The sequence below is a fragment of the Glandiceps talaboti genome, chromosome 2, assembly GCF_964340395.1.
Source record: "Glandiceps talaboti chromosome 2, keGlaTala1.1, whole genome shotgun sequence".
Classification (NCBI taxonomy): domain Eukaryota; kingdom Metazoa; phylum Hemichordata; class Enteropneusta; family Spengelidae; genus Glandiceps; species Glandiceps talaboti.
The window spans coordinates 17027563-17050836 of NC_135550.1; the positions used below are offsets into that span (position 1 = coordinate 17027563).

At 35.2% G+C, this 23274-nt stretch overlaps 1 protein-coding gene across 1 annotated transcript in view; it reads left to right on the forward strand.

Moving 5' to 3' along the window:
- LOC144447298 (autophagy-related protein 2 homolog A-like) overlaps nucleotides 1-21682 on the forward strand; it is a 35405-nt gene extending 13723 nt beyond the window's left edge. Inside the window, exons 16-44 of the mRNA XM_078137226.1 lie at nucleotides 178-350; nucleotides 825-936; nucleotides 1576-1738; nucleotides 2142-2284; nucleotides 3082-3245; nucleotides 3582-3745; nucleotides 4507-4657; nucleotides 5153-5340; nucleotides 5681-5761; nucleotides 6310-6416; nucleotides 7594-7686; nucleotides 8151-8221; nucleotides 8357-8424; nucleotides 8743-8913; nucleotides 9357-9501; nucleotides 10399-10601; nucleotides 11171-11390; nucleotides 11575-11635; nucleotides 11884-12010; nucleotides 12456-12623; nucleotides 14095-14196; nucleotides 14571-14655; nucleotides 15345-15573; nucleotides 15947-16016; nucleotides 16616-16698; nucleotides 16884-17005; nucleotides 17811-17965; nucleotides 18460-18615; nucleotides 18912-21682. Of these exons, the coding sequence (XP_077993352.1) occupies nucleotides 178-350; nucleotides 825-936; nucleotides 1576-1738; nucleotides 2142-2284; nucleotides 3082-3245; nucleotides 3582-3745; nucleotides 4507-4657; nucleotides 5153-5340; nucleotides 5681-5761; nucleotides 6310-6416; nucleotides 7594-7686; nucleotides 8151-8221; nucleotides 8357-8424; nucleotides 8743-8913; nucleotides 9357-9501; nucleotides 10399-10601; nucleotides 11171-11390; nucleotides 11575-11635; nucleotides 11884-12010; nucleotides 12456-12623; nucleotides 14095-14196; nucleotides 14571-14655; nucleotides 15345-15573; nucleotides 15947-16016; nucleotides 16616-16698; nucleotides 16884-17005; nucleotides 17811-17965; nucleotides 18460-18615; nucleotides 18912-19142 (4006 nt within the window). The 3' untranslated portion in view covers nucleotides 19143-21682. The remainder of the gene's footprint in view (nucleotides 1-177; nucleotides 351-824; nucleotides 937-1575; nucleotides 1739-2141; nucleotides 2285-3081; nucleotides 3246-3581; nucleotides 3746-4506; nucleotides 4658-5152; nucleotides 5341-5680; nucleotides 5762-6309; nucleotides 6417-7593; nucleotides 7687-8150; nucleotides 8222-8356; nucleotides 8425-8742; nucleotides 8914-9356; nucleotides 9502-10398; nucleotides 10602-11170; nucleotides 11391-11574; nucleotides 11636-11883; nucleotides 12011-12455; nucleotides 12624-14094; nucleotides 14197-14570; nucleotides 14656-15344; nucleotides 15574-15946; nucleotides 16017-16615; nucleotides 16699-16883; nucleotides 17006-17810; nucleotides 17966-18459; nucleotides 18616-18911) is intronic.
- The last annotated feature ends 1592 nt before the right edge of the window (nucleotides 21683-23274 follow it).

The window sequence follows — 23274 nt, forward strand, 5'->3', positions numbered from 1 at the left end:
TATTGCCAACATCCTTAATTATCATTATATAAAAGTATCGGTACATATCAAGGACTTCACATCACTGTTACAGTGACATACTACTACTAGTAAGTCACATTAGGAAATTATTCCTTTCAGTCAGACCTTGCTTAATTTCTTCATGTAAATATTTCCTATTCTCACAATTTGTTTCAGGTTTCCCATCCCAGATCTTAGACCACAGAATGATATTGACCGCAGACCTTGGTGGAAAAGAGCTCTGAGGAAAGAGACCCTTTTTGTTGAAGTTACTGAAGCAGCATTTTATACCAAGTTAGGGGGCTATGATCAAGTTGGCAAATATGAGTTGACATTCAAAGAGATGCATGGTGAGTGATGTTTGGATAAAAAGAATTTATTCCCAATATTTGTGTCTGTGTTGGACTGTCACTAGTGTGTACTTACTGGTACTCAAAGGAAGAAGATCTAGTGAATTCACTATGTGAAATAATAACAGATATTACATGAGATAAAATGTATTGGTTTCATTCACTTTCAGTTATCAGTACAGAGTTGGCATCAATCTGAACTTAGGTGGAAGTGAAATAGGAAACTCCATTAAACATATTGCCTACTGACTGCTTATATTTTTATGCAATTACAATAACAATAGAAACACATATATACAGCAGTTGTCTGGCAAGGTCCATACATCACTTCCACCTAAGTTCGGATTGATGCCAGTTCCAGACTAAGAAATGAAAGTAAATTAAACCAACACATTTTATCTTGTCAGGTCTGCCCTGTGAATACATTATGCCATAAATACAAAATTGTTGATCGTTTTTTTCTGTCACCTTTAGGTCTGTTTCAAGAAGACCAGGATGAAGCACCAGTGTCATTCATTAGAATAAGCCACGACCAGCATGATGAAACATCTACTCCTGGTGTCAACAATGGATTCAATTGGCCAAGGTAAATACAAATATTAACTTTAATACTTTTAAAGAAAAACGCCACTCCAAGAAATTAAAGCATGTTCATAAATATTGGGTTTGGGAGAGTCATTTTATGATTTCACATCATATATACCGGGTATTTTGCATGGTTGCCAGGAAATGCCAAATTGAAATTTTTCATTGTCCTAGCAGTGGTCTAGTGTTGCCTCATGACCATGACTATGGATTAGATGAACAATAAATATTCATGACTATTTATGTGAAGGTAATAAGTACTTAAGAATTATTAATATGTATTGTTCATCTAAGGCATATGCATATCTGCTGACTCCCATGAGGCAATGTTGGATCACTGCGAATACAGTCACAGAAAATGAATGTGAAACAAAATTCAATATGGTGTTTCTTGGCAATTGCACACAATTTGTGTGATGTGAAATTATGAAATGACTCTCCAGAACCCAAACTTTACAAAAATGCATATTTTTCCCCTGGATTGGTGTTACCCTGTAAGAAGATCATCAGATCAGAGAAAGCAGTGTGTCTAATCATAGTTGTATTCCATACCTAACTAAAAAAAGATCAAATGGTAGTCAGAATTTGAAGTTACAGGGGTATGATTGACATTCTAACTTTGTATTACTGTTTTATACAGAATTGTAGTAAAAGTGTCACCCACTGAGACTGGACCTGTGTTGGAAGAAGAGGCAGAGTCATCTGACAGTAACCAGTTTAGTTCTATGGAGGATGCCATGCAGTTTGGTAAACAAGAACCGTCACCATTCTCATCTAAGAAAGTCCTTTATGATGGAGAAGAGGTAATGCTAAGTAGAACTGTTACTTTTGACATTAGATTATATACAGCTGTAGTAGAGCTATATGAGTCTCAGAAAAGTTTATTACATGTAATCACTCTTGTCATAATGAGAAGAGAAGTTGTATTGTCCTCGTAAGCTGTGCTTAATCTTTCAGTAGCTTAGGAACTCAAAAACAGTCAATTAATTCAAGGGTATGTATATTTCTATTATCAGATATGACCTTTCTACTAGTATCTATATTTAACCTTGACCATGTCCTGTTGGGTCAAAATTATAAAATAAATCCATTTCATCCATCCATCCATCCATCAACTCACAAATAAAGTATTTAAGGGTGGCGTTTCTTCTGTGAAGACTTGTTTTTGAACACAAATACTTAATGAGGAAGTTTATTCTTAACCAGATGGTGATGCCAGGTGACCAAGCTGAGATGGCAGAGTTTGCAGAGAAGGCTAACAGCAATACAAGAATTCAACTTGAATTGAATTTCCCAAACATCAGTGGGTGTCTTAGATCCAAGAAGTTTTTTGAATGCATCTACAACAGGTGTGTGTAGTGATTTGAAAATGGCCATATGGATGAGAAATGAGTACTTATTGTGATATTTAATGAGTAAAATAATTTCTTATGGTTTTCTACAATTAGAGCTGTTAGCAAGTTGACTTACAAATGTTGATATACAAGACTTTCTACCTACCTTACAATAGCAACTAGTTGTTTTCACACTACCTGATAGAATTTCAGTATACTACCTTAATAGTAATATATCATGATATGCTACAAAGTAAAAGACAAAATTACTGAAATTTTCTCCAAATTGTTAACATGTCATGAGAATTAGAAGTTTAACCAATACACACAACAATTTGATGAACTGAGTGCTTTCAACTACTGTCAGTTTTGTTAACGGTATGATAGATAACATGGCTTATTATGATCATGTCACAAAATGATGTGAGCAAGGAGGATATTCCCATAGATGTTATGGAAAGAAATGAGAAAGTATCATCCTCCATCTCTGTTCACATTATTGGGGCAATGCTTGATGTCGCGCTTATAAATGTTAGTTTCTCTATAAATAACAGATTTGATGTCCTTGTTTGTTGATATGTTGTGCTTCTGCTAATGTATTTACTTTGCCAGTTGGTCTACTGTTGTCACACGTATGTTCTTTTAATCTCACTAACAAGGCCTGTTTTGATTCACTGATATATGAAGCACCACATGATCCACATAGTATCTGACAGATGATGCCACACCATGTCTTATCTCCTTTTTTGACTTGTGTCATGTTACAACCTAGAGGATGTAATTAAGTAACTTTGATGGCCATATTTTTGCAGATTATTGAATGATATGTTACTATGGGAACCAGCTGCTCCAACACCAGTATATGCTTCTGACAGTACCAGTATTTTCATGTCCACCACAGCTGGTTTGGATCTAGCCACTCAAATGAGACAGAACCCAACATTTGCCATGTGTAGATCAATCCATGGTGAATTTGGTAAGATCAAGTATTTTCTACTATTCACACAGTTGCAGAGAACTCACATTTTTTATCAGTACCAGTGTCAAAATCAATCTGTATATGTTGTTGTCTTTCCTACAAGACCTACCCTATGTATGTTTTTGCTTGTTACCATGGAAATTTAATGTAGAGAACTGCCAATAGGTTTTTGAAGTTTGTCATATAGATTTACAATGTACTTGCATCGAAACTACTCATCCAGCGACTTCTAGTAACAAGGCCCCTTAGGTCATTCTTGGCTGAAAGAAAAAAAATATTGGGGAATAATATGTAAGTGTTGGTCACTAACATATTAAATATGTCCTCTTCTAGATTCTGATTCAGATGACAATGATGAAAGTGGTCAATTCTCATCCTACTTTGATCCTAAGATGAAGAGGAAAAGGAAGTCTGAACAACTTGGTCACTTACAAAGTTACATGACTGTCACATTGAATATTGGTCATGGAAGAGTTGATCTTTGCCTCCCAGTCAAGGTAACATTGTGGGCATATCATCTAGTGTCTGAATTTACTTATAAGACTTTACAATGCAGCAAGGATTGATGATGTGCATATATGGGCACCAATTGTGCCTTAATACTCCTCCATCTGTGTGTATATGTTCAGCAATGTTTTTGACATGCAAAGGCTGATTTCATTCAAACCTAGCACAAAGGTGGCATCCCATATTGGACATATGTATGCCACTTTGCTTTGCAACATTATTAAATTACTGTTATCACATCTAGTCTGTGCATGCATCTGTTACTTCCCCACCTAACAAAACATCACCATGCATAAGTAGTGTAATTATTAGTTGTGATAAAAAGTGATTACTTGTGTGGACAGTTTAGTTTACAAATCACTTATCTGTACATGCAATAACAAACTTTTTACAATTTTTTATTTTTTATTTTACAATTTATTGAAGTACAAACATGGACTTCAAAAGTGTTGCTTCAGGTTATTTTTTCTAGTAGAAAAATATAAAGTTGTTTAGAAGATGAAAAATAAGAAATATATACTCATTTCTCATATATGCTTACTTTAACCCATAACAGATTATGTGTACAGTATTTGCCATGTAGTAAATGTGTGTTTTACTTTTTTGTTTCCATTCTAGTTTGTTGTCGAAAAGCCCAAACATATTTTCAATAAAAAGAGAGACATTTCTGTACATTTGTAAACTTTCTCAGTGAGTGAAATGGGTCAATGACATGATGTTTTTTTTTTAATTGATTGTGCCATACCTGTAGGATGAGAATGGTGATGTATGTACAGACAAACATGGTGAAGCTTTACTGGATGTAGAAGATGGTAGTTTGTTCCTTGTAGCCAAATACTTAGGTGACCCTGATCTGACCTACATGTCAATACAGTCCAATAGAGTTACACTTTACCATAATAGTAAGTACCAGTACATGTCTAACACGGTCCAACAGAATACCATAATAGTACATACATGTATATGTCATCCCAACCAAGTCTGTTTCCCCCAGTTTCCACTCTTGGGAAACAAACTGTGTTGGGTTGATCCTCAGACCCTTGAGGAAACATGACTTTGTCCAAGTAAGACCAGTTAATATGTTTGTAATCCTGCACTCTCAAACTCATGCAGTAACAGCTGGAGAAGGCAGAGTTATTCAGCCAAACTATATTAGGTAAACTATTTTCTCTCTTATTAATTTGTAACTACTCCAAGACTCTCAACTTCATCAGTATGTAAATGTACATGACTCTAAATAAATAAGTATCCAGAACTGTTCTGTCATTGTTAGGACCAAGATTGATGAAATACTATGGGTAGATGCCTCTATTACTTCTAGGATTTCCTTCACCAATGAGCTATTATAACACATAATCACTACCTTAGTTATCATGTGATAATGTTATGTTACCCAGGTGATGTGAAATCCATGGTGACCAGAGACACTGTAGAAGTTGCCAGTAAAAGCCTTCCAGATCAATTACATCCATGTGTGTACAAGTCAGAGGCTGGATTGTCTACAAAGCTTAGTGCAGGGTCTGATAATGCCAATATGCTGGCAGTAGCTTCCAAAATTCACCTTGATACAAAGAGAGATGTCAAGGTAAGTCAAAGTGGTAGGGAATTATCCAGATAGTGGAGAAATTTAAATTGAACACAGTTTGATGAATTTCAGTGGTCATGTCATGATGTACAAGACAAAAAATAACAGTAACAAAATGAGTGCACACTGTGATTTATTGAATCCTTGTGGTTAGATTTGGGCATGTTCTTAGTAAATTTTGCTAAGATTCAAAAACCAGCAGGAAAATGTTTTACAATTTGTAAATTTTCTGTGAAGTATAGTGATGAGAAGTCTTTTTTAAATGTATTACACAATACCTTTCTACAACTCTGAACAAAACCACTGAATGATGTGTAATTGAATAATTCTTTGTTGACAGCATATGACAGTTGCAGTTGGTGTGAAGGGTGGTACTTTACAGCATAGAGTTACCGCATCAGGGCAAAGCTGGTTAACGCAGGTAAATTCAACATGAGTAATTTAAATTCAGTATTAGGGGGTTCACATTGGGACTTTCAGCTAGGACCAAGCCATGACCAGGCCTGAGCAAAAGCATAAAAATCAAGTGTGAACAGTTTGGTCCAAGCCAGGCTCAGACAAGTTATTGTCTCTGAATGAAGATGTTTAGAGTTGAGCTAAAGTTTATCTAGGACCAAATTACCATGAATGTGAACACTTTTTGCTCAGGCTTAGTCCTCGATGGCACTTTCACATGCCTACAGGCAAGTCCTATCACTTGTTCATACATATAGATGAAGTCTAATAATCTTATGTTAGTCTCCTTGATGACATCTTTTTGTTTCCTTTGCCACTGTTGAAGGTTTGTTATTGTATGGATTTGAGTGAAGGAAAAGCTGAAATAGATTGTGCCAAAAAGACAGCCCCAATAACATTTCCAATTTATAAGTTTTTAATGCTGTTTCTGGAACCATAAGAATTGAGGTACAGATATGGCACATTTACAGTTGGATACTAATAAGTTACAATATGATACATGTTTATTTTCAGATAATGGACTTCTTTGATGTATGGGATGAATCCATTCTAGGCTATGAACCACCAGCTATACTTACTGAATTACATACTCATTTCTGGAATTGTGCAATAGACTACAGGTAAGTACACTCAAAACCACATCTCATCAAATCATATCATAGAGGGGGTTATAGGAATGCCCATCTGTGTGTCTGCCTGTCTGTCTGTGGACAGCCATATCTCTGACACCCACAACTCAATGTCAACGAAACCTTGCACAAATGTCAGATAATATAGGGTACATACATGTTATTTAATTTCACAACCTTGACCATTATGGCCAAACTGTCAATATTTAAATTTGTTCTAAAAAATAAACATTTTCAACCATGACTTTAAAAAAGCTGACCACACACAGACTCCATTCAAGTGTCTACACCCAATTATTAGAAGTGAGGTTTCTTTTGAGACCTTTCTCTTTGATCTAGACCTACATGTACTTCTTCAAGGTCAAACATCAAATTACTCAATGACCTTGCAAGTTTTGTACCCACAAACACCATTCAAGTGCTTGCACCCATGTTTGTAGAAAAGAGATGAAGTCTGACACTGACCTTTGGCTTTGACCTTCATCTTCAATGTCACTAAGGAATGTACTCTACATAACTGTAGAAGTTTTGCACATATAGACACTATTCAAGGGAATGTGCCCAAATGTTTAGCGATACACTTTCTAATGAATTTGAAATTCTTCATGGAAATACAATTGACATGTCGACATCAACATAATCAGAGAAAAGCTACCTAGACAGGCTGACCTTGTCTCATGACAGTGTCTTGTACTATAAATAGTCAATGTCCATTTTCTCCTGTAATGGAGTCAAATGCCATCACTTTATTACCAAATCAATTGTCAAAGACTTGTTTGTAACTACAAAAGGATGGTTCATAAGACCTCATTCCCAGATGAAGATGATTGTCAATGTCAGTCAGCTGAACTCTGAAAAAAATGGCTGATATTGTTATGGCACTGTTGGTTAACATTTAAACTGCATATTGATTTAAATTATTTGAATTGCTACAAAAGATTTCTTTACAATGTTAAAAATAATCATGTTATAAATGAAAGTGTTGTTATTTGTACGCTGCCATATTGGTGAATTATTTAAGTTTAATGATCAATGTTGCTATCCAGTATGTTTTCCAAGTACATTTGTCATCTAGCAAAGTATTGGTATTTGATCTTTGCTGTGTCATTCATCAAAATCAAGAAGTGTGAGTTATTTTTGTGTGTGTGATTTTTGTTTTTCTTCATAGGCCATTATACCTCCCAATAAGAAGTATTTTGACGGCAGAGACATTCACTTTGTCAAGTAACATTGTATATGATGCCCCTATCTCTCTCTTAAGGTAAGACATTCATTGTAAATCAATTACAAACTAGTTAATGTACAAGCACAAATGAATAAAAGCCATACTAATACATATGGTAGTTGTATGATTTACTTGGTAACATGGGTACCATGGAATTGGAGAGTCATCATGGTCGAATAGTTCGAGTGGATGGCTTTGAATCTGCAGGTTGCAGGTTGTGGAGTCATGATGGTTGAATGGTTAGAGTGGGTGACTTTGAATCTGCAAGTTCCAGATCATGGAGTTGTGATGGTCGAATGGTTAGAGGGGATGGCTTGGACTTTAATCCCAGGCATCTTACCTATAGGCCCATATCCTTCCCGCAGATTTGAGAAGTTAAAACAAGGACAGTTGTACCATTATTGGTCTACACCAGGGGTAATAATTTGAAAATGTTGTGTGTTGAAATTCTATATATAAGAAGTCATATAATTATTATACCATCATTTTGTTTATATCAGGTTCCTCATTGAAGATGCAGCCCTCTATCTGTCTGATAAAACTGAAGCCTCAAAAGTAGACCTGAAGAAAAGTAAGTTTCAATAATATTTACCTTGTAGAGTTGTACCAGGATGATGTCAGAAAGAGAAAGTGACTCAAGAAATTTTGTCATCTGTTTTGATATTATCTACTAGATAATGCACAGTTTCCCCTTTTTTATCACCAGATTATGTATGTGTCATGGACATGGGATTCTTTGAACTGTCTTTGAAAACAAGTGATGGGAAAATCTCAGTAAGTTGACATGTTGTCACCAATTTTTGAATATTTTATTCATTTTCATGATTTTAGAATTCAGTATGGAAATTATCTGACTGTATATGATATACCAGATTGACATATTTATCCAATATCTGTGTTTATGTTTAAGGACTCTCCTGTAACTACCGAAAGAAAATGAAGGAGAAGGTTTCAAATAACAGTTAGTAGTAGCTCCCAACTGGGCATGGGGAGGGAGTATCTTCATCAAAGACCTGTAAGGTGCTAACTTTAGATTATGGCGTTACCACAACAATAAAATGATGTATGTTTTTGGTTATTTTCATCCAACAGAAGTACCCTAAAGTTGATTTACAAGCCTCTAATAATGTACTCAACATTAGAACCTGTGCTGATTCTTGTGATGCCCTGAGGAAACTCATTGTATATTTTGCCAATGATGGTGATTTAAATCCTCCAATACCAAGGTCATCTCAACCTTCACAGGATATGTCAACAGCCAAGGTAAAGAAAAGTGACAATCCATTATTGACTGTTATCAACCTTCCTTAACTTTCCTAACACATAAGTATTTCTCCTTTCTTAGTTTGCTCACACTCTGTCTTTCTACTTTCTGTTACTGTGTCTCTCAAAGTCTATCTCAGTCCCTTTGTTGCTTCTGTTTTTATCTCTCTGTCCATTCTTCTCTGCATTTGTTCTGTTCTGTCTCTGTCACTCAAGAGCTATCTGCTCTTCTGCATGTCTGTCTGTCCATCTGTATGTCTGTCTGTCTGTCTGTATCTTTAGCTTTTCCTCTATCATAGTATGTCATTGAATTTTCATCTCAACTTTTCCATGTGGACACATTGGCATATTTCTAACTGGTTGTAGACATGCAAGCATACCATACATAACATCACAAATTGATGTTTACTTACTGTTACAATATGTTTTGTATATATGAACAGTCAATGCCATCACAGCCACCACCAGCATCAGCTGTATCAACCAGTCCCATTGCCCAAGGTCATCTAGAACAAATGCAGAACTTGATGGAGGAAGCCATGAAGGACTATTCACCAACTAATTCACAGAAATCAGATGAAGGATCAGGTGAGAATATAATGTTTAATCTGTTTAGTCATTGATGTGACATGATAGACAATTATTTGATGTAGAAGAATTCTATTTCACAAATGAAAAGTTCTACTCACAGAGTCAAAAAGTGAACCCCAGATTTTCACCGACTTCTCATCAGGGGGGTACTACAATGGGCTATTGCCACATGTTAGAAAGAGACACATGAAACAAGCTTAAGGGATGCAGCTGGGATTTCGATGTCTGCATCCTGTTTTAGATTTGGCTATGTTTGGTGAATACATATATGTGTAGCTTCCTTCAACCTGACAAATGCTGACAATGAGATGTCAGCGAAAATTTGGGTTTCATTTCCAGAAATTTGTTGACTCTGTCAAGAGAAATTGTCATTTGTAACTATGAACCCAAAGTCCATAAACAGTCATTCACACAATAATCATAATGGTAAATGAATTGATATGTAACTGGCAGGGGGGGGGGGGGGGTTATTTTGGAAAACTACTTTAAATTGGGGGGGGGGGGGGGGGGGGTCATTTCGAGTAAAAAAAACCTTGAAAAGAAGGATCAGATGAAGGGTTAATTGAGAAATATTTCTACTGGTAATTTATATATACCAGGTAAGTGCACCAACAAAATCAATGTATTTGTCATTTTGATGCCATGAAAAGACTCCTGAACAACTGTAAATTGTCAAAATTTTGTACTGCCCTTCCCTATCCATGTGTATGTATATATTCACATTCCATGAGGGTGGGGGGGGGGGGGGAGAGTCAAATTCCACTAAACAAAACTGGTGCTATAGCATCATGATAGTACATGTATTGCTATCGCCAAACTTACAGCTTGTATTGTACAGGTTAGGAATAGTATGTGTACTTCTTATATTTCAACACCTGTCATCACTTTCCACAGACCTATCCTCACCAAGTAACCTTAGGGAGACTTCATCAGGGGAAGCTAGCATCTTTCTATTTCCTGATGAGCAGAGTAGAAACGAAAGATCAATGAAAAACTCAACTCGTACAACTCAACGTAAAACATCTCCAGTGGATGATGATAGTTTTGATGATGATGATGAGTTCTGTATACTAGATGTACCAGGAATGGGTATTTCTGTAAGTAGCAAACAACTAGCATTTTAAAATGGAAATGATTTACAATGATGATCTTTATGACACGAAAATAGGTTTTGTGAACCGAGGTTGTATGGTGGAAGGGTCCATAAGTCATAGCACTAGAGGTCAGCAAAAACCAATATCTACAGTCATGAAGGTTTTATCATAAACTCTATAAACTGATATGACAAAATCATTTGAATCACACAACCACATGACTGTGAGACATTATTTTATGTGCAAATACATAAAGGTAGTGAGAAATCAATGCCAGATCACTCTGCGTATGGATATTGATGAGGGTATGTTCCACTTGCCATATTTGGGCAAAGTGAGCCAGGATGTGATATGGAAAATTATTGCACATGTTTCTATGCATACTGGGTATATGATAATAGTTCTTATTCCTAAATTTGAATTATTCATTTCAGTTCATTAGTCAAAAATTTGATTTTTTCGTCCTAAGTTGGCAGAGCCCAAGAGTGTCTACAATATTTGTGATTCTTATTTTGTGCATTTACTATCTAATGATTGAGTAAACCATAACTGCTAAGTATATTTTCACTCAGCCAAGAGATGGTGAACCTAAAGTGACAGTATTGGAACCTGGCCCTACCAAGATTGTGAACAATCACTTCAAAATACCAGCCACTAAAAAGGATATTTTGAAAGCACCCGACCACTTCCCAGATGCTTTGTACAGATATACTGTCAAAGAGATAGCACTAGTATGGTATTTATATGGTGGAAAGGATTTTGAATCAACTGCAGATGAAAAAGTCCCACAAGGTAGGTGTATATATATTATATGGTATAGTACATTGCAGGAGTAGTAGGCCTTGTTGACCGCTCTATTGATAAAAAAGTATGGAATGTATACATATAGTTGATTCTAATTCTAACATCATCCTTTATTAATTGGTTGTTTTAATGTAATGATCATATAAAGAATGTTTTCTATTTCCTTTCTTAGGTTCAAGATGTAGTAGTCCAAGTTCTTCTGGTAGTAGAAGTTCTACACCTGAGAAGACAAGGTGTGTTGATGATTATGATTAGGTTTTTATATTTGACATATTTTCCTCTAAATTTGCCCAATGCATGTGTACCTGGTGTCGAATGTCGTTAACTTGCACTTTCACGATTATGGACCCTTCAAGAATGGATTGTAATAAATTGGAATATTTACATTGTCTTTTATGTTCACAACATAATTTTACAGAATGAAATACTTCTTGATGGTGTAGATCTGACCTTACAATTAAAAATTCACTTGTTTTGTTAGATCACGAGGCAGGATGGGATCTCCTTCATTTGCCGAGAGAAGAAACAGTGGAAGTAAGCTACGCTGGCAAAGTAAAGGAGGAGCTGGAAGGAAACAAGATGTACTGATGGAGTTACAGATGAACAAGGTAATAGTTCAGACAAAATAGAAAATAGTTTGTATGATGAACGTTGAAAGGAGTATTCAGAGTTTTCAAAAAAAAAAAGGAAAGGAAAGCTGAAATGATATGTCAAAATCACCAAATTTCATTTTGCATAGTGCTGTAGTGCTTACAACTTGATATTGAGAGAATGGCATTGTAATGTGATAGTAAAATGTTATATTTGTAATTGGATGAAAATCATAACTTTAAAAAAAAAAAACCATTCCTCACCAAACTAGTCTATACGGTACGCTGTGTCGGGGTGCCCTTGTACATCATTCAACCCTTTTCACATCTTACATGAGTGCTTGCTGATTAGTGTGACATGACATGTCGTTTCTTACAGAATACTCATTCAATATACTTCAGACATAAGTGTCCATATTGGGACTGTGTAGTATGATAGTACATATTGATATGATTTCTGTAGGTACGCATGCAGTATGAGATATACCCAGAAGACACAGAGCAGGCATCAAGACAGATTCTACTTATCAATGATATTGAAATAAGAGATAGGTTAATCCAGTCACAGATTAATAAATTCCTGTATCAGTATGCATCAGAAGATAGACCAAGACAGGCACATGCTAACATGGTAAGGTTTAACACTTACTCTGCATAATGTATTTACAACCCATAACACCAAAGTAAAGTGTTTTCTGTATGTACCACAATTGTTTATAGCATCTATATCAAGTTTAAATGTATACTGTTTCATTTGCTAATACAACCTATAACACCAAAGTAAAGCATTTACTGTATGTACCACAATCATTTATAGCATCCATATCAAGTACAACCCATAACACCAAAGTAAAGTGTTTTCTGTATGTACCACAATTGTTTATAGCATCTATATCAAGTTTAAATGTATACTGTTTCATTTGGTAATACAACCTATAACACCAAAGTAAAGCATTTACTGTATGTACCACAATCATTTATAGCATCCATATCAAGTACAACCCATAACACCAAAGTAAAGCATTTACTGTATGTACCACAATCATTTATAGCATCCATATCAAGTACAACCCATAACACCAAAGTAAAGCATTTACTGTATGTATGACAATCATTTATAACATCCATATCAAGTACAACCCATAACACCAAAGTAAAGCATTTACTGTATGTATGACAATCATTTATAACATCCATATCAAGTACAACCCATAACACCAAAGTAAAGCATTTACTGTATGTACCACAGTTGTTTATAACATCCATATCAAGTACAACCCATAACACCAAAGTAAAGCATTTACTGTATGTATGACAATCATTTATAACATCCATATCAAGTACAACCCATAACACCAAAGTAAAGCATTTACTGTATGTATGACAATCATTTATAACATCCATATCAAGTACAACCCATAACACCAAAGTAAAGCATTTACTGTATGTACCACAGTTGTTTATAGCATCTATATCAAGTGTAAAAGTATACTGTTTCATTTGCTAATTGACCACATTAGAAAGGCCACATGCTTGGCTTGTAAATAAACCAATTGAAAAAGTATACTTTCACACTTGATGTGAATGCTATAAATGAGTGTAGCACATAGTATACATAGAGAAAGTGCTTTATTTCTGTTCAGTGTTACTTGTTGTATCATCAGTGTCAAGGGTATAATGTTATTGTTTGCTGCTCGAGCTCTGTATAAAGTTATATTATTGTGTAAAAGGTGTATTGAACTTGAATAAGTATTACTAATGAAACACACTCAACACTACATAAACAATATGAGATTTTCTTTCAGTACCAATGATAGACATTTCATTTTAAATCACTGTTTATTGCCGTCAATATTTCTAATATGTAATAGAAATTCTCACCCACTGCTTATTGCAGTCAATATTTCTAATCTGTATGATATAGCCAGAAATCCACAATGGTACCATGTTTTTTTATATTTATGACATGTATAATAATTAATATAGCCCTGAGATCTTTAAAGCTTTGAATATCTGACTAGATACTATTCATTTTTGTCATACAAATGTACACAGTCGTGTTATGTCAATAAATATGTTTATTTCCAATATCTCTGTCGTAGCTAATGATCAAAGCCTTGCATATCAGACCAGATCCTGCACTGCCTCGTGAAGAGTGTTGTTTACGTGTAGCAATCCAACCACTGAGACTCAATATAGATCAGGTAAAATATTAAATACCCCAATAACTACTATTTCATATATTTGCTCCTATTGATAGTATTTCTGTTGTTGTGCTGCTCAAGTGTGTATGATTTCCTAGGGATTAAACCCTATAGTAAAAGTTTTTTGGTCATGATAGTTCTTACATAAATGTTGTAATGTTATAGAACAATATTGAAATTCAATAAATTTATATGACTTCATATCCCTGAAGAAGACCGGATGACTCGGGTTGAAATGTGGGATTAGCAATTTGAAAGCACTTTGGTGAAGTACAAAGTTTTATTTTATTTGTAACTGTTCACTAGTATAGATTAGTGTTCATCATAATATATGTGTATTATAATAGACTTTTGATGTCATTGAATCATTGCAGGATGCATTATTTTTCCTGAGAGAATTCTTTGCTGCTTTATCAGAAGGCGTTATACCAGAATATAACCCTGTGAAGCTAAATACAGGTGAGAATAGCAATTATGACATAGATTAGGAGGGTGTTATACCAGAATATAACCCTGTAAAGCCCATAAGAAGTGGGAGTTGAAATCTGATAACTGGCCTGGATATTAAACAGCTACACACATTGTTCACTTTGTATAGTATTTATTTGAAAATGAACTGTTCAACTGATAAAAACACTTAGAACTGGAGCTGAAAAAAAGCAACTGAATTGATATTATGTATGGGAGTTGTATTGACATTTGATACTTACAAGGTAAAGTTTCTTGTTGTTTTCACATTAGCTATAGCCTATTTTTGGCACTGATGCAACTTGTCGTAATTCCAGTATCAAGTTGTTATTGTGGTTTTAAAATATTTGCCCACTGAGCTGACTTGTTACAGTGGGGACTTTATTCAAATGAAGTCATTATATAAATGAAAGCATTCGACTGTGATGAACTTGAGTTAACATTGATGCAACACATCAAGTGTGATAATTTACATGTAATTTACGTATACTAGTACTTATGTAAATTGTATGGATGCTGATAACAAATTTTGGGGGTGTGGCTAACTGAATCAGTTTGAACAGGAATCAGGACAGCTGACAATACAAGTGCTATCAGAATGACACATCAGCACTGAAAATAGGCTACACTGTCTACCAGACAACTAACGGTTATTACATATTTTTACAACGTGAATACAGCTAGCAAAGCTGGAGGTGATATTACAGCTTACAGTCAACCCAAATCTCTGACATCAATACCAAATACTTTAGTATCTGAAGATGCTCCATCATCGTTATCATCTAATGCTTCCAATGATATGATTGACTTGGATATTAGCGATGTATCAGACACATCTACACTTATACATGAGACTGTCGTCAAGCAAGAGAGGCCATCCACGCCGGCTGCTACACCAGTATTTTATAGGTAAGAGTGGAGATATCAGTTAATAATCTTACAATTCGCAGACATGAAAGTCCGATTTGTCTTAATATTGGCAGACTTCAACATTAAAAAAGATTACTTAAAAGGTTTTGCAAAGTCTACATAACTGCATTCATGGTTGCAGAAATGATTTTGTTTCAAAAGCATGTGTTCGACCAAGTACCAGCAAAGTCAAGGATCTTTTGAAAATCATTGTACAAGTCCTACAATGACAATGAAAATATCTAGCAATCACGACAATGACCCTAGTAGCTCAATATATGTCATCAGTTACCCAGCAAAGAGCATTAACAGTGATTAGAAATAAATTAATTGACTATATTTCAATCTGTCGCATTTCTTTGCATTTCTCCAGGTCATTTACCTTTGCCCCTGAGGTTCCCATACGGTTGGACTATCAAGGCAAACATATGGCATTCGAAGAAGTAAGTCAATAAATGTTATCAGTGCAAAATGTGAGATGGTGTCGTGTTGAAGTCCTTCATAAATTGTTTTGATTTTCTTCCAATACTGTGTATTCATGAATGCAGTACAGATATAGACTGGACTGTACTGTGTAAGATTAAGAAGTCTCCATTTTGAATCTGACAACACTCAAATATCCATATGAAAATGGTAGGCGTGTCTTCATACCAATTTGTAACACACCTTATCCGATTCTCGCAAAGTTATTTGTCAATACCATAGCCGCATGTATGTATTGATCATTTTTATGCTGTTCAACTTAAAATAATGTCACCAGTCAACATTACTCAAAGTAATACCTACATTACTTTATAGGCATTTTAGTACAAAATAATGACAGATAAGTGGAGTGTCCACATACTACTAAAACTACTACAGTCACTGTAACAAACAGTATTTTTGTGTATGTGAAATAGATTTTTACTTTTCCCCCATTTTAATTTATAGTAAAAAAATGTCGTTAAACATTCTATAGTGGTATATGTAGAGAGTGAAAAAAATGAATAGCTTATATCATGATGGTACTGTAGTTCATTTCATAATGATGTCTTACTTCAAGGGTACATTTGCTGGCATACTGATTGGTCTTGGCCAATTGAACTGTTCAGAGCTGAAACTTAGACGACTTCAGTTTCGGCAAGGGTAAGTAAAATATTCTCTAATTCAGTTCTAGCCATGAAACCAGTGTATGGTTCCTCTATACTGAATAACTGCTGCTATTTTCTATGTCAAGACCTGTATGCACATTTATTACTGATATTTTCATTATTAATATGTGCCCATTGATGCCAGCATCACATTGTTAGTATTTTTTTGTTGTCTTTCAGTCTCTTGGGTATTGACAAAGTTGTCAATTACACAATGAATGAATGGATGTCAGATATCAAAAGGAATCAGTTACCCAGCATATTGGGAGGTGTAGGACCAATGCATTCACTTGTCCAACTTGGTATGTACAGTGCTTTACTACAAATATATGTAACTAATTGTATAGCTTTACTCTAGGTGTTGGCAGAGAGACTCCAATTCCCAGTACCTGTGATAGCATTTGAGGGTCTATAATAAACAGAACAAGAAGGCTGACTTATTCTCCTGTAAACTTATTGTAATGCCTGGTGTAGCTGATGAGTCAACCAAGAAATCAAATTATTTGTTATTTCCATGGTACATGCTACCTAAAGTATAGACAAGTTACATAAAGTTAGATATTCTAATTTCATATTACTATGATCAGAGAATATTGTTTTATTAGAATTATGAATGAGTGGCTAGCTCTGAACAATTTTTCTTGACAAGTTGTTAAATAGTTTTGTTGTTTTTTTGTAATGTTTATACTGTTTTTGAACAGTAAATTGTTGTTTTATACCCACAGAAATGTTTATACAACCCATAACACCAAAGTAAAGCATTTACTGTATGTACCACAATCATTTATAGCATCCATATCAAGTGTAAAAGTATACTGTTTCATTTGCTAATTGACCACATTTAGAAAGGCCACATGCTAGGCTTGTAAATAAATCAACTGAAACAGTATACTTTTACCCTTGATATGAATGCTATAAATGAGTGTAGCACATAGAGAAAGTGCTTTACTTCAGTGTTACTCGTTGTAGTAAGGTTCACATTCATGAACATTTGTTTATTTTTTGCACATACGGTAGCATTTACTCTTTGGAAGGAAGGAATGTTTCTTGTAAGAGTGAAAATATCGGCAAATATCTTATTTATGTACAATTGTATTTTGACTATAGTACAAGGAATGGTTGACCTTGTTAGACTACCAATTGAACAATACCAGAAAGATGGACGTATTGTGAGGGGATTACAAAGAGGGGCACATTCCTTTACTACCTCCACTGCAATGTCTGCATTAGAATTGACCAACAGACTAGTACAATGTGTACAGGTATTGTATTCTCTCATTTCTTACTATCATTACTATCATTACACTTAATGTAGAATGTGTCTAGGAAATAAACTGTTTAAATATTTTCTGTTACTATATTAAAAAAACTCAAATACTTTCTCAGTTCAAATCAAGAGCAAAATGAGGGGTCACCCTACAAATCTGTGATATAGAGATCAAAGTGATATCAAAATGAAACCATTTCAGAATCCAATATGGCCACCAAATAATGTGTTAACTCTATGGGAAAATTAAAGATTGTCAATTTCCTTGAAATGGAAATGTAAACCCTCAAATTTCTTTTATCATTTGAAAAAGGACAACAACAAACAACCTTTCATACTCATAGGGCAAAAGACCTACCCGGTACATATCAACAGGGTGATTGTCTCAGCCCATGATAATGCTAAGTCCACCTTAGGTATATGATATAGTACCTACATATCAACTGTTTCAGTCCATTACAAATTTTCATTCATACATTTTGTATTCAGGCAGTAGCTGAGACAACCTATGACATGGTGTCACCAGGCCCCAGTGTATCCAGGTACAGTCAAGGCAGTGGTGTACAGTTTGTACAACACAGACTTGCACAGCAGCCAGCTGATCTCAGGGAAGGAATGGCCACAGCTTATAAAGTTGTCACAGAAGTAAGTGATGTGTAGATATACACTCTATGCATATCAAGGTCGTGTTGTGCTCTGATTGTATCAATATGTACTCTAAAACATGAAAGAATTTATCCGTTTTGTAGTGGCTTATTATTTGATAAAATACCTGAAGGACAGTCACGCTGAACCCAAGCTTCTGAGTGATAATGACTTTGAATTGGATAAATTTAGAACAGTATATTCTTGTTAATCAGCCCCTCGTAGTCTCATTATTAGAAATTATCCTGAAATATAAAAGTGGGGAAATGGACTCAAGTTTGTGATTTCTATAACAGGGTCTTGGTGATACTGCTGGAACCATAATGAGAGTAGCCAGAGAAGAGCATGAACACAAAGGAATGTCTGGTGCTGTAGGTGGTGTTCTTCGTCAAATACCTCCCACTGTAGTCAAACCACTAATAATAGCCACTGAAGCCACATCTAGTGTACTCGGTGGTGTTCGCAATCAACTCAAACCTGATGCTAGGAAAGAAGCTACTGAAAAATGGCGCTGCTTGGAGGATTAGTTATAAGCACATAATCTTATTTCTATTCACTTTAGAGATGAATGTATTATTTGTTATTGTATACTTTATAAGTCTTTGTTTCTATTGTCAGAATTATTTACGATTTTGTTTTTTTTCACCGAGGCTGCTGTTCGCACTAATGGCTCGATGCTAGAAAAAACAAACACAGACTACAAATAGTTTGTATGTTTCTTTTGAAACTCAGTTAATATTTACATGGGCATGTTCATATTGTTAGAATCATTGTGAATGTAAATTGCAGTGTAGTTTTTTTATAACAGTAGTCATGTTCAGAGTAATTCCCATACTTAATGTGAGCATATCCAATGAGAAAGAGAAAGTATATGTATTTGAATGAGAGTTGATGGTATTGTGTCTGTGTGTATGAAAGCATGGGAACAACCTTCAGTAACTTGTGTATAGGTGGTTAGTGTGGGTTTTTTTATGATCACTGTAGTGTGGTGGTATCTACCTGTAAAACCTGTGTAAGTCTGAGAAACTTGAAATGTGTTGAATGTAGTCCTATCACAGATGTTGTGAGCTGTGCATGCATGTAAGCTGTATGACTGTGCTGAAAATTTGAAAATAACCTGTAACACCTAAGAAAAGTGATGTCACATTGTGCAGCAGTCATTTCTAGTGTTCCTATCAAGTGTCAATATAAAACATCGGTTCAATAGCTTTAATATACATGTTAGCTAGAGAATGTACCCAGTAGCCATTCTAATGTTAATTTGTAAACAATATTGCCAACAAACAAACGACTGGTTACTGTGTGTGTTAAAGTGAATGATAGCGTAACAACTCTCAATGAGATCTAAAAGCTGTTTTATAAGACAAGTAGTCATTGGCTATTTTACTTGTATTGCACTGGTCGGCATTATTTACAGTTATCACCTCAACCATATGTAGGGCTCCATTGTGACAGTATACCATACACTTGATATAAACACTATGATGACACACAATGACATCACTATACTTGGATGATGTAGGCCCTACAGTATTACACATAATATATTTAAACTGTTGAATTTGGCCAGTAAATTGCCAAAGCCTTGAGCTAGGAATCATAATATTTTACTTACCTTTCTTTTTACAGCTTGTTGACATAATTACTGTAAACTTTAGAGTTGTACATTATATATGTTTGCCTTCAAACTGTTTCTCCTCTTTTAAAGCCATGTTGCCTTATGAAAGGTGTCAACTGAACATTTGCTGAAAAGATGAATGTTGACCGTGAAAAGATTGCCAATTGAAAGTGAACAAAAAAATCACAAACTCAAACAAGATAACATGTGATGTGGCATCAAAGTGATATATATCACACAAAGGAAAGAATTGTGAAAAAGAAATCAAGGATTTAGAAAAGTTGAAGAATGTCAAGAATTTAGTGTTATTTGACAGCATATCATCTGTGTACATGATTGTGATTGTGTTGTATTCAATACTTGGTGCTATAGAATCCATATACTGCTAATATCCATTATAGATGTATAAACTATAGACCAACCTGTAATTCCCAGGGAATGGCTATAGAATCTATACGGCTACTATCCATTATTGCTATATAAACTATAGACCGACCTGTAATTCCCTGGGACTAGGTATAGAATCCGTATACGGCTACTATCCATTATAGCTATATAAACTATAGACCAACCTGTAATTCCCAGGGAGTGGGTATGTTAGGGCAGGGGAGGTTTATCTTCAGATACAACCCAGCAACGTACGTCATGTAAACTTAGATCAAGTAGTTGGTCTGAGATCTAAACTGCCTACCACTTGAAGTGACCAAAACTTGTTTAATCCAGGCATAAGCTTCCATCCTATATACTAATTACTGAGTATAAATATGTAGTACGTCACAAAATAATATGGAAGTGTGGAAATTAGACACAGGTAGACTTTCTCAATGAAAGGCACAAAATATAAAGGTTTGTATTAGGAGTGCTGAAAAGACTGACAAGCTATGAGGTGTATGAATGTACATCGTATATTCAAATTACAGCAAGTGAACCCTCGCTGAGTTGCAGGTCTGTGAGTCCATCCACACAACTGTGACTTTATCAAGGGTTTCTAAATTAGCGAGGTACTAATTATATACTCAGAATCACACAATGAAGATGTAACAGATAAAAAAAAACATGTATTCATAGCAAATGCTTGTACATTTTTTGAACAATATAAAAAAAGTGGGAACCAAAGTGATACCCGTGACTTAGCTCAAACTATGAGTTTGTGAGGCACGACTTAGTAAGGGTCCACTGTATTACAGTTTTGTTTACTGTTGTCATAGAAACAAATGTCGTCTTCCCTTTCATTAAAGGTGTGCGTGAGGTATATACATTGAATGAATGAAACCAACCTTCACACTAGCATTTTAGCTGCTAATATTTTATTGACTAATTGCTTGCATTTTAGCCGTGCAATTGTATATTAATTGAGATTGTATAAAAGTATTTCAAGTTATAACATTACTTCTAGTATGTATAAGAATACTATGGAGCATGAATCACATAATTTTGTGAGCCAATAAATAAGTGGTCACTATGACTAATATTTGTCTTTTATTAATTATCTTTGGAGTAAGTGGTGTGTGTGTGTGTGTGTGTGTGTGTGTGTGTGTGTGTGTGTGCACGTGCGTGTGTGTATGTGTGTGCGTGTGTGTGTGTGTGTGTGGTAGGGCAGGTTAAGATTCAAATATAGAAACTTCTTACAAGATTAGGACTATGTCTTGTGGATTCCACATCACACTTCACTAGCTCTACAAATATGTGCTCCAAGAACCCAACATGTCAGAGTGTGTGAATTGCATATGACAGCTACACCTCACTGTGCTTGTTATCAATCAATTGGTCATCACCATCAAAAGATGATCAGAGTAGCTCCAAGTTGTTAATATTGCAAGGATTTTGGAAACCTCACTATGTAAATACATCCTGACCTGTGTTCATCTGGCATCATCATCATAACACTTTCACTTTGTACTTTAGGTTATCTGGTTATCTTTGTACTTTATGTTATGTGGAGTCATAATGGGCAATTGGTAAGAGTGGCCGGCTTGGAATCTGCAGGCTGCAGGTTCAAGCCCCATTGCTGCCATTTCTTTCTGAGTGGCTAAAGTCCTTGAGCAAGATTTGAATCTCGACTGTGCCTCATTCCACCCAGGTGTATAATTGGGGACCTAGTAGGATAGAGGTTGCAATGTGAATGCTTTAATCCTATGCACTTAAGGCTACAATGGGTTGTATGCTCCCCAGGGAGTTGAGGAAGTGTAAAGGACCATTGTGCCAATATAGATCCGAGCCAGGGGTAATAATTGTAAAGCTTTAAACACAGAGTGGGAAAGCGCTATATGACATTATTATTATTATTATTATTATCTACAATTAAGTGACACCTTTAAATACCCGGTTGCTCTCAATTCTAGTAACTAACTAAAATTCAGTGAGAGTAGCTTGGTCTGGATCAAGACGTGGATAATATTTTGTCAAAAAAGCTTTTGAAGAGTTACATTTCGGCCTATTACCGTACGTTGACTGCTCGTGTGCATATTTTACATAATACGCCATAGAGGGCGCTCTACTAATTCTACTGTGTCAGTAGTAGTACTAGTACAAGTACTTGTAGAACCATAGATCTTGGAGGGGACCTTCTTCGAAGATCTATGGTAGAACTAACTGTAAGTATAATCCGCGTCATGACTCCACAAACCAGTAGAACTACGGTGCAGAGTTACAAATAGACCCAAAAGTACTGTTTTAATTCTCTTTTACAGGTAACAACAAAAATATTATTCAAAGGTTATTATATTGACCGCCGGTGACAGCTGAGTTGAAATGATCGTTTTATCATTAGTGGATATAGTAAAAGCCCCGTCACAAACTTGAACTTGAAGCATGGCAAAAGTCGATTGGAATGTATTCATTTTAAACTTAAAGTCGATCTAGACGTGATGTGCAGTTCATCATATAAAGTTACACAGCTCTCAAGTTTACATTGTAATACGAGCTCTAATAATTATATGACAATTGATACACTGATGTCGCAAATTATTTTGTATCGTTTATTTATCATATTTCCCAAAATACAGGCTTTTATTTCGTATTCACAATACTTGTTACAACAT